Source organism: Phaseolus vulgaris, chromosome 8 (assembly GCF_051622355.1).
Source record: "Phaseolus vulgaris cultivar YP4 chromosome 8, ASM5162235v1, whole genome shotgun sequence".
NCBI lineage: Eukaryota > Viridiplantae > Streptophyta > Magnoliopsida > Fabales > Fabaceae > Phaseolus > Phaseolus vulgaris.
This window is the reverse complement of record NC_143505.1, coordinates 3,703,754-3,715,694: the sequence shown is the minus strand read 5'-3', so window position 1 is coordinate 3,715,694 and position 11,941 is coordinate 3,703,754. Positions and strand designations below refer to the sequence as shown.

At 29.9% G+C, this 11,941-nt stretch overlaps 2 protein-coding genes across 2 annotated transcripts; both read right to left on the bottom strand.

Moving 5' to 3' along the window:
• Positions 1-1,013: 1,013 nt before the first annotated feature.
• On the bottom strand, positions 1,014-3,199 carry LOC137823375 (large ribosomal subunit protein eL34). The gene is made up of 4 exons (XM_068628482.2): positions 3,017-3,199; positions 2,794-2,873; positions 1,300-1,409; positions 1,014-1,218 (listed from the first exon to the last, which is right to left on the bottom strand). The coding sequence occupies exons 1-4, from the start codon at positions 3,093-3,095 to the stop codon at positions 1,125-1,127; spliced, it is 363 nt and encodes a 120-aa protein (XP_068484583.1). The 5' UTR covers positions 3,096-3,199; the 3' UTR covers positions 1,014-1,124.
• Positions 3,200-4,813: 1,614 nt separating this feature from the next.
• Positions 4,814-9,142, bottom strand: LOC137826152 (uncharacterized). The gene is made up of 5 exons (XM_068632019.2): positions 8,488-9,142; positions 7,054-8,357; positions 5,673-6,089; positions 5,276-5,511; positions 4,814-5,167 (listed from the first exon to the last, which is right to left on the bottom strand). Exons 1-5 carry the CDS (start codon positions 8,571-8,573, stop codon positions 4,910-4,912), a joined length of 2,301 nt encoding a protein of 766 aa, XP_068488120.1. The 5' UTR covers positions 8,574-9,142; the 3' UTR covers positions 4,814-4,909.
• Between the last annotated feature and the right edge of the window lie 2,799 nt (positions 9,143-11,941).

Below are 11,941 nucleotides of genomic sequence, written 5' to 3'. Positions count from 1 at the left end.
TCTGAGTAACACAATTAAGGCTAAGACAAAATATAGACTACCTTCATTATATTTTTTATTTATTTAGTTTTAAATATGATTTTTTTATTTATCAATACTATTTTGAAATTGTTATAATCAGTGTTTATAGTAGAATGTAGAGGGAAAATTACTTATGAGGGCAACTAAAATTTGAGAAGAAAGGTGGAAGAGAGTTCTTTTTAGCCACACACTATAATTTCATTAATTAATTTGTTGGAGTGTTGGTCAAAATGTACCCAACCCTTCTAAAACTACATCACCATGAATAACTGAGAAAATAAATTATAAACCATCACGATAATTTTTTTACCTTTAAAAATAATTACTTTAGAAATTACACTTCAACGTATATTTACATTAATTAAAAATATTCTTCAATTTGTATCAACATCAATCCAAAGTAAATTAATCGATATTTTTTATCTCGTTAAATATAAATTAAACTAAGTAATTTGAATATTAAATTCATAATTTAAATTTCCAACTAAATCCACACCAAAACAATGAATTAACAATGTATATTATAAATGAGTACTTGTCAAGCATAATATTAAATATTTTTATTGTGGTACTTCAAATGATTTAACTTATATAAACAAGTTACCTAATACATATATTCAGATCATTTATAAGCAATCATGTGCAATTTTAATCAAAATCTTGTTCACATTCTTTATAAAACACGAACCATATACAAAAAAGATTAAGAAATTCTAAATCAATACAAACATAAGAAATTAACTACATAAAATTTTATTTTAATCGAGATCCTTATTAACCTGATCAAAATATTTGAAATTAATTTCTTTATTTTTTATTTAAATAACTACTAAAGACACAAACAACCAAAATATAGTCTCGAATTTTCTCTTCTTGAAATCATAATCCCACACTTAAAATTATATCGAATTTCCATTAAACTACCAAGTACCAACTTAAAAACATTAAAATTATTTCATATTATGATATAAGCTACCAAAAAGACACAAGAATCATAAAATCAATTTCAAATTAAGTTCCACATTCATGGTTAACACCATTCAAAGTCAAAATTCTTTAGCACAATTCTTAACGACAAGATATTTCATGAATCACTCATCAACTTAATTCTTTGCTGCCTGCTTTTCTTTTGTCTTCTGGATCTTCAATACCTTTTTCACAATTTTCTGTTCTTCAACAAGGAAAGCTCGAATAATCCTATACCAAGTTTAAATAGATGTTAAATTTAACTCAGCAAACAAAAAACAAAAAATAATGATCAAAAGATGAGCAATATACCTTTCTCTAACAGCTCCTCCAGATAAAACACCTCCATAGGCTCGGTTAACTGTCCTGCGGTTTCTAGACAATCTAGATCTCTTGTATTCAGCTGGTCTCAAGTGCGGGATCTGCATATAACTCAGGATCAGAGAATTAGGAGAGTAGAAGGCACATATTGCTGATAACTTGGTAGGATTAAACACTTCTGTTACTCAAGGAAATCTAGTTGAGTAAGCACTTATCAAATAACGAAATGTGTATTTACAGTTTACTTTAATTTGACATTTAACACTTGTGTAAATGATTAGGAAAGCTTGTGTAAAAAAATTTATAACCAATAAGTTCAAACACAATTTTCAGTTTATTCCAATAATTACAATTTATACCAGACAATTCAAGTCTATTTCCTCTCATTATTAGAAATAACTTGAAGATCAGCACTTACATGACAAAAAATGAATAAAATTGTTTATTCAAACACACTGTAAGTGTTTACCATGTAAACATATGTGCTTATCATGTAACCATAAATCTTTATCATGTAAGTTTTTGTGTACAAATTGCTTTCACAAGTTATCCTAGAGAGCTTAATCGAATAAACTCAAAACAGGTTATGAACATATCATAAGACAAACCCTCCATAAAATACACTATAATAAGCTATCCGAGTTCATATTAAATCATTTAAATGGTCTGATTCAAAAGATTGATGGTAAAACTACTGAAATAATCCAAAAACAGCGTATTTTATTAAGCTTCTCCATGAAGCTTATTGAAAAAAAAAACAAATTGTGGAAATGTTGTAAACCACTTTTGAAGGCTAAAACAAGCTCTTTCAAAGAGCCACTTAGTAAAAAAAAGGGAAATAACGACACATTAACAAATGAACATGAAAACATCGTATTGGGACATGATGGGTAAAGAGTGTAGGTTTGAACAAAAGAACATCAAGGAAAAAGGAGATGATGATATTTTAGAACGAAAATTACAATGAAATTAAGGCCTGCGAGAAGTAATACGCGGCAGGAATTAACGTCGCCAACAAACACCAAAAGCACACGAAAATTAAAGCATCCAAGACTCCTCATGAAACCAAAAGCAACTCATTTCAATCAGATAACTGATATAAATCTTTAAAAACAGCTCAAACTCATTCCCACAACCACTCCCTCAATACCCCATAACCAATTCATACACATTGGACACAACACATACCCGAACCAAAAAGACACAATTCTACAAACAATAGGCACCCCACCAAATGGCAGGAAAAATAAATAACAACCCTTAAAGATTTCCACTAAACTATATAACAGGACACAGCATAAACAAATTTATCCACAGCATACAAAGCATGACTCTTTGGGGGCGTCCACTAATTTTATCAATACGTCAGATCTCTCTACGTATCATTTTCCAAGCTTATAATTAAAATTATTGACAATGAAGAACAGTTCATTACTCTTCAAAGGGAATAAGAAAAAAAAAACATAAATAGAATACACTACATACCCCTTGGATCCTCTTCCCAGTGACAGGGCACTTGGGTCCACTAGCCCTCTTCTTAGTGGTCTGGTACACCAACTTCCCACCTGAAGCATAGCCATTTGTTAGAACACCAAACAGCAATAACAAAACCAAATTTTGACAACAAATCAGGGAACACAATTGATATAAGAACAAAATACACAAATTGGAAATTTTTTTAGAGAAAGTAATAAAAGAGGACACATACCAGGGGTCTTGACAACCCTATGCTGATTCGATTTGGTGGCATAGCTGTGGCGCTTGCGATAAGTGAGCCTCTGCACCATTTTTGTGGGTAATGGAAGTAAAACCTAGAGGACACAAACTAGGGTTACGAATGCGTGTGTAGATGTTTTATAAATGGAGGCCTCTCCAAACCCTACATCTAATTCATTGTCCTTATTGTTGTTGGGTTGGTCTCTTTTAACAAAGCCCGGTCCAAATCATTACTCGGTCCATCTATTAGTAGGCTCATTAGATTCGGAAAGAAAATGTTTGGCCCATGTTTTATTTACTTAGGCAATTAACGAATATTATTTTGGTACAGAATATTATTTCTAAGAAAATAATTATGTTTTTAGAAATTTTATTTAAAAAAATATAAATTAAATTCTACTTTTAAGGATAATTAAATATAATTAAACATTTTAATGCGATGAATTTCATGCGTTTTGGTAATGTAGATAGTTGTGTAATTTGTCTGGTGGAAGTCTATGTAATATTTCTTTAATACTAATAGAATAGTATGTTTTATTGATAACTAAAATTATTATATACCAATTTATAAATTATTTTATAATTTTTATTAATAATAAAAATTATTTTATATATCAATAATTTTTTTAATCTCTAAAATAATATCTAATTTAGTTAATATAGTAACTAATTATTTTTGTCTCTAAAATTGATTTATATTTAATGATTTTTTTTAATATTTTTTATTTTAATATTTTTATTTTTTAGGGTTTGGTTCTTAAAAAAAAATTAGTAAGATTAATATAAAAAATATTTTATCTTGATTCACTCGAAAGTTATTTTTCCTACAAATGATGTAATGTTGTTATTTCAAGATCATTAATATAATATAGTCATGATGAATTATTACATGAGGTACTATGTATCTTGTTGATATTTTTGTCACGGTTTTGCTTTTAAAAAATATCTTTCATTTTTATATAGACAAACTTCTAATAAATTTTTATATTAACATGTTTCTTATATCCACGGGAGCACAACCAATTATCTAAGATAGACTTTAGATACGATTTATCTTTTTAGCATATCTTTAATCCATGTGTTCATACCTTTGATGCAATTTATTCTTCTAATATTTCTTTTACATTTGTGTGAATGCAACAACACTCCTTCTAGGTGAATGCCTTATACAAATTTTAAATGAACATGTCTCTTTTTTTTTTTTTTGTGAACTCAATTAGTAAACTCTATTTTTAACTTCAATCACGACTTGTTTTGATACATTTATAAGTAATATTAATTCATATACATCCTAGTCCCTTTACTTATCAAAATGTCAAAAATATACTCATTGTCTAAGAAACTATTTAGCAAGTAGTTTTAGAAATGATTAAAGAAGGATACACAAAATTTTGAAATACTACTGTAAATTGGTACCATTTAAATATAAATATCTATATATTTTTCGTTGATTAGAAAATCTACTAAGATACTTTATTAAAACAAAAATTGTGTCTAAAACATTAAATCAAACAGTATGAGTGGATTGAAGATAACAACAACTCACATTATAAAAAAGAAAAATTTATACGAATCAATAGTATAAAAAATATATGTTTAAATTTGTATTAAAAATAAAAATCTTATCAAAACAAAAGTATTTTATGTTAAAGTAACATGAGAATTATATAGAAAAAATCTATGAAATAGGTTTACGTTTATTCCATTTTTATTGTGATAAAGTAATGTTATCTAAGTTTAACAAAAAAAAATGAATGTGGACTTATAACATAACATGTTAATTATTAGATAACGATCAATTGAAGAATTCCATTATAGAGAACCTTGAAGTTATATGCAAAAAATATTTACTACTTCAATAATGAGATTCTAAATGTGAAATAAACTATGAACTAGGGAAAAGTAACAATGATGGTTCTACATGTATCCGTCTGTTTATAAAAGTGATCTTGTTTAATTTACTACGGCACCATGCCAGTTGATCTGTCGTTATCCTTGACATGTTCAACACTCTCAAAACCAATTTCATGTCCACTTGAGAGAAAAAGTAAAGCACTTGATCTGCCTCATCTTCATTATGCTTTTGGAATTTCTTCAGTATGCAGCTTCCACTCCTCAAAAGCTCTCTCAATCTCTTCTCCTTCTGCAAAAAATGCAAACACAATAGCCAACACTCACAACACAACACTTTTTAAAGAAGAAAGATTATTACATTTGACATTAAGAAAGTGACTATTGAAACTTTAGTTACCTTTTGAAGATCTGTTCGAATCTCCACCAAAAGCTCTGAATTTGAAGGGTCTTGGAGCTGTACTTCATTTTCTTTTAGACCTTTAAGAGCCAAGCTAGATGCATCTTTATCAGCTCTTATAAAACGCCAAATTGTTCTGATGGATTCTTCCAAAATCTCCACTAGCATGTCACTTGTGATTGCATCTTTATCTTCCTCTCTTTTACTGAATTTCCTTTTATCCTTGGCGTTGTCCTCTGCATCCAATTAAGATTCTATAACCATGAGGAACTTTTTTGTCGCATCCATGAAACTTTATATGGTCCCCCACATAAGAAAGTGGGCATGAAAAAAGGTAACCACCAAATTCCATTTTCAATAAAGACACTACTTCACATTCTAATTAAAAAGTTATTACCTTTTATTACTGGAACTTGAAGAAGATTCCGCATTGCACAACGATTCCTGGCATAGTTTTCAACTCGTGGACCTTGGAGGAAAGGTTCATTCTCTATAAACCTTTGAAGAAGCACTTGGAATTGTTGAAACTCCCCTGCTACTTCATTGAATCTTAGTAACCCGTATTGGTCAGATTCCCATAGCTTCAAGGCCTTCTCGTATTCCCACTGAAGGAATTCCCAAGAAAGGCACAACTGCCCCACATACACCATTTCCAAGTCACTGTATAATTCTCTTATGAACTTCTTCATTGGGTCAGCTTCTATTTGTTTTCGTCTAGAAAGGCGAAAGCCGCGTGGAAGAATGTTTGTGAATGCTGGTGAAGTGTTCTTACTGGTTGAAAATGATTGGAGTGGGTCCTTTGACTGCAAAACACCTACAATTTCCAAGAAACTTAAGGAATGTGCTGTGACTATGATTGGAATCTTCATTATTAAGCTTAATGCAAAGGGTAATGAAGATTATAAAAATGTAACATAACTTTCCTTGAGGATGCCTTTCCTAACTTGTCTTGCATAGCAAGAGTTGTTTACAGAAAGAGATAAGAAACAAAAGTCCATGGAAACATTGGTTGGTACATTACAATCAGTGCTAGATCATTGTAGGGACTAGTTTCTTTTGGAAATTAGGAAGAAGTTGTCCGCAATAACGATATGTCCAATTGTTAGGCAGAAAAATAGTAATTGCATATTTCATGTTTACAAATCTTGTAGATGTGATCACTTAGTTATAAATGTAAAGGAGGTGGTAGCTTTATGAGAATAAAAAATTGTTACATACTTAATAGAGCTATTAAACAAGGAAGAGTCCTAACACTCATATGGCTCTCTTTTTGGGGAAAGTGTAAAGTTCTAGGATCATGGCCGCTGGATATTCTGCAATAGCATTAATAGGTGCGAAGCAGACCCAGATCACGTGGCATAAACAAATGTCCATTTCCTCAATACCTACCCAAATCCAACATTTCTTCCTTGCAATAACAAAATAAAGAAAACTAAAGTGCAAGAATATATGAAAACTATATTTAAAGGGGAGTATTCCTGCTATAAAGAAAACCAACCAGAAAAAGAAAAAGAGAAAGGAAGGCTCAGTTGTGTAGTTATTCACTCAAGAGTAATTCATGCTCTCCTGGTGCCCAGCTAACCAGATTGAACGGGTCCTTACATCTACTTTAATGATTTAGATGAGGTAGGTCTCGATGACCATCTAAATTAAATGAAATTGTTCATCCACTAAGAACTCTAACTTTGAACAAACAAGTAAAGAACAATTTAAAAAAAGGAAAAATAGCTGCAGAAAAGAAAATCAAAGTTCAGGTAACCGATGCAAAAAATACTGACCTATAGCATACATCTTTTGGTAATTCAAGATATCGAATTTTCGCATTCGTTCTCTGTAACTCCTGTAGAATTTTGGAAGCTCATTTGTGGTGCTGCCATGCTGTAATTTTTCATCAATTTTCCATGGCTTTAAGTCTTCCATTATCCTTGGAGACTCAGAATCCTCAAGGATTGTAGGCAGACCAGTGGCTCTGACCTTCTTCAATTCCATCTTCAACTGTTCTATCAAATCTTGATGTTCCCACAGTGTGTCAAACCGGTTGGAATCCTCAAGATCAATAGTTGTTAAAGTTTGTGAATGAGGCTTGGTAGATTGTTGTGGCTTGGAATTGATATTTTTATTTTCAAAACTTTTTCCTGAAGACTTCTCTAACCTACATTCTTCTTCCAACTTTCCAAGCTCATCCATTATATCTTCATCCTCCTCAGTGCAATCATCAGGCTCATATCCAACATCCAAATTCTCATAGCTTTTCTCATCCCCAAATTCCAAATCCTCTTCTGTTAGAACTGCATTTTCTTCTGCATTGCTACCCATTGTCTCAAACTTCAAAATGTTTCCAAAATCTGTGTCTGACAAAAACCCCTCCCCAAAAGAACTGATAATAGAATCTGAGTTGGAACTTGAACAAATAAAATCATCTTCGGAAAGAAAGTTGTGAACAATTGGCTCGACAGTATGCTCTATAGACTCCTCAGGTTTGAGTTTCTTTTCTGTGAAATTGTCAAGATTTTCTTCACTAATCCCTTCTTCACAATTTTCTGCCCTAATATTCTTCCTTGACAAGAACCCAAAATCATAGCTAACTTGATTTTCCAATTTAAAAGCATCGTTGGAATGAACAAAACATTCTTTGACGGTGAAATTTCCAGCCTGAGGTTCATCCAAGAAGTGTCTGAAACTCTTGCCTGACATGAACTCATACTTATTGGTGGTGCTGGCAGAAACAGCATCACCCCCGTTCACAAAATCAATACTTTCATCATACCCTCCTCTCAATTCTTCATCATAATTGCAATTCCACTTTTGATATTCAAATTTAAAAACCAACTTTGTCGTTTCCTCTTCTTCCGGCCCAAAATTATGACTGTCACGAACAGTTTCAGAACAACATTTTTCATTGGACTTTGTTCCTCCCTGGCAAACATTGGAATAGTTTTGATCACTTTCACGTGAGAGAGCATCAGCTAGAGTCCCAAAATTTTCAGACTTGGAATGAATTGACTCAGCTTGCTCATTGTCACATGAAAACTCAGAAGAACAAAGCGGTTTCATTGCTTCAGAAGAATCAAAACAATAGAATCTGAAACCAAAAAAAGAAAGAGAAAAGAAAGAGAGAGAGAGAGTTTGAGAGTTTAAATAAAATGGCTAGTTTATATATAAATTATGGAACTGTTGGTAGAATTCAAATTCTAAAATTGAAAATTCAATACCTCATGAAGACTTTGGTGAATACCCAAAACAGAGTATTCAAAAGCCTAGAGAGAAAATTCCGAAAATACTCCGCAAAAGGATTCATTTCCGGTGAAGTAAACCTTTCAGAGAATCCATAATCACAGGAAGGGAAGTGGGTTTTTCACGCAAATCTCATTGAGGGGGTGAATTCACTCCTTTTGAAGCAAAACAGAGGAAATGAAAACAGGGGAGGGTCATGCAACTCTGATTTTAACTTTGAAAATTTTCACAGGAATGGGACTTTACACCCGCAGGGATAAAGATGTACGTGCAAACTCTGGAAGATGTTTTTCACATGCGCATCCGATTCAGCAGAGGGTGAAGTGCTACCTAATTATTCGGAAGAGAAAAAAAAAATACTTGGAGAGAAAAGAACATGTCAGCGACTTGTGTTTGGGTTGGTTGCTTAGAACCAAGGGATTCTGTTCTGCATACCCTTGTTACCGTGATTCTGGGTCTGTCGCTAATTCTCTTTTATATGATCTGGTTCGGTTCAGAAGAGAAAATTCAAAGGTTGGGTTAAATTGAAAGCTTACGTCTCATTCCACTGCAGTTTCCTAAGTGGAAAAACCAAAAGGATACATTTGCACTTAAGATCTTACTCTACTGCACTTTCCTGTTTATGTTCTTCCTAGTATTATAATGCTAATGTATGTGTTTAGTGCAAGTTTTTATTTTAATTTCCATAACATTTTTTGTTTATCTTTTCTAAATTTAAAATTGTTGTTTTGTTCATGCAAAATAAAGAAATTTTGCTCTTACTTAGGTACAACTTTTTTTGCTTTCATCTTTAGAAACTAAACAAAAATCTATATCTTGATTCTTAAAGTTACTATAGATAAATAAATAATTTGTATTCCTAAAGTTAAAAGATCTTTTAAATTATCATAGATTAATCCATAATAATTTAACTCTCGGTAACAAACAATTACCTGGTGTTATGTCATAATAAAATAATAATATCATTTTTATTAAAATATTAAAAAATAGTTTTTACCTTACCAAGATTAAAATTATATTATATGGGATAAAATAACAATTTTAAGTAATCAAGCTCAAAACAAACTCTACTAACAAGGGATGGTTTTGAAATTCAGTTAGAATATTCTAATGATTTTTTTATAAACACTGTGTTAATATGTTTGATATATTTAAAAATAATAAAAAATTTCTAAATAATATTTATCTTAAATTTTAATTGACTTAAAAAGATAGAATGAGTTGTTTTTGTTGAACTGGAGTTGAGTTCAACTAAAACCAATTTTTGAACTGAATCTAAATACACACTAAATGTAATTGAAGGATAGGGTTAGTATTTTAATTAAATTCAATTGGTATTAAATGTCATTAAATATATGTTTTTTACTTCTAATATCTTGAGTGTTACGTTTGTGAATACAAAATGGTTTCCGACATTTATAAGGTATCGATAATTCTAACCACTTTTATTGTTCGTGTAAACTTGAATTGTTGGGAGAGAAGTCAAAGAAGTGTGGCCAAGACAAAACCAACATTTAGTCGACATTTGTTTATAGAATTGCACAATTCTCACTTTTTTATTTACCCACCAAATTACGCCTAATTTCTGACTTACTAATGTATAATATTTTTTGTTATACTTTTAAAAAATAGTTCAATTTGTTTGCTTGAAACTTTGAAGATCTTATATATATTAAAGGGAGCCATTGATACTAATTAATTAGAAACTACTAAATCCTTTTCATTGTTCTTTAATATATTAAATAAGGGTTTGACTAGTTTAACAATTGTTTTCCGTTTTTATTATTATTTTGATTAAACCAGTTTGATATTCGAGTATTGATTACAAAACATATAAATAGGATCACTAAGTGGAATTTATTTTCTGTTATCGTGTCTATGATTTAATTATTTCTTTATTCTAAACTGTGATAAATTAATTTTTTAAGTTTTTCAATGTAATCAAATGTGAGGTTAGATTAAATTTAACCCTAGTTTTCATATTGAAACATGAAAATTATAGATGAATTGAATATGGTTGTATACTATAAAGACTATGCAATCGGGAGGCACATAAATGAATGCAGTTGAAAGGAAACTGCATAGACATCGTGAAAGAAAAAGGTATGTTATGAATAGTGAAAGATTGTATCTTTTTTTTTCATGTATTATGAATTATATTATATTTTTTGCATAAAAAGATTGTATTAAAATTTGTTTTTAATTAATTATCTAAATTAAATATATTTATAATGTTAAAAAGTAATATGTAAATATTGTTCGGTGATTATTAATACAAGGACATATTTCAGAAGTTTAAAAGATAAATTTTAAGTTAAATGAATAATAAATATGTATTATTAAAAAGTTATAAATGTAATATATAATATGAAATAATTTTTTTTTTTCTAAAACATTTTATTTCTCTAAAATATAAAATTTCTAACTTTGTTTTAGATTTTGAAGTTATTTTTTATTTCTTTCATTAGAGCATACATATTATAAGATATTAACCTCAATCAAATACTAAATGATACTAACCTCAATTAAATTCAATTCAACTTAAAACTTGATTTAATTCAACAAAATCCACCCATGACACCACAATCGAATTTTCTCACACGTTTTTAGCACATTTTATCAACATTCCAATTTAGTATCCTAGTGTTGCCTTAATTTTTTTTCCAACACCGAATGAGGAATCATAATCCTAGACGAAACAAACATAAGATACCATAAAAGGGAACTTTTCATTTTTTTTCCCTTTCTATGAGGATGTGTTGTTTTGTATGGGGACAAAAGTGTGATTTGTATGAAATGCACAATTCGGTTTATATAAAATGAAGTCACAGAAACATACCATTTATATGTTAATTCATGTCTCTCTTTAATGTTGTGTGATTTGTATAGGGAGGGAGGCATGACTTGTATTATACGGGGAAGGAGGAGTGGTTTGTATGAGGAGGCGTGATTTGTATGGGGAGCTAGGCATGGTTTGCATGAAATGCACAACTCGGTTTATATAGAGTGTGGTCACAAAAACATACAATATGTATGTTAATTTTTTTGTCTCTCTTTAATGTTGTCTGGTTGTATGTCACTACTACATATATAATAATTAGTAATATGAAAAAAATATTACTAAATAAGATTTAGTAACGTTTTATCAAATGTTATATTCATGTAACTAAAGATTTTTAGTAACATTTTTACATTTCAATAGATACATATATATATATATATATATATATAAGTGTCACTAAATATTTTTTGTGACATATATTTAATAAAAAGGTAATATTTTAAAATATTACCAAATCTTTTAAGTAATGTTTATTTAATAAAAAATAACACTATAAATGTTACTACAAATCTTTAGTAATTTTTTCTTAATATAGGAGTAACATTTTAAAAATATTTTTTTTATCGACAATAAACAATTAAATTTTAGTA

Excerpts from the sequence above, each read along its gene's own strand:
- LOC137826152 (XM_068632019.2), bottom strand. The coding sequence starts at position 8,573 with ATGAATCCTTTTGCGGAGTATTTTCGGAATTTTCTCTCTAGGCTTTTG. Across the intron at positions 8,358-8,487 it reads TTCACCAAAGTCTTCATGAG|ATTCTATTGTTTTGATTCTT; the intron begins GTATTGAATTTT and ends TTTTGGTTTCAG. Across the intron at positions 5,512-5,672 it reads TCAAGTTCCAGTAATAAAAG|AGGACAACGCCAAGGATAAA; the intron begins GTAATAACTTTT and ends AATTGGATGCAG.
- LOC137823375 (XM_068628482.2), bottom strand. The coding sequence starts at position 3,095 with ATGGTGCAGAGGCTCACTTATCGCAAGCGCCACAGCTATGCCACCAAA. Across the intron at positions 2,874-3,016 it reads TAGGGTTGTCAAGACCCCTG|GTGGGAAGTTGGTGTACCAG; the intron begins GTATGTGTCCTC and ends GCTATGCTTCAG. Across the intron at positions 1,410-2,793 it reads CTGGGAAGAGGATCCAAGGG|ATCCCGCACTTGAGACCAGC; the intron begins GTATGTAGTGTA and ends AGTTATATGCAG.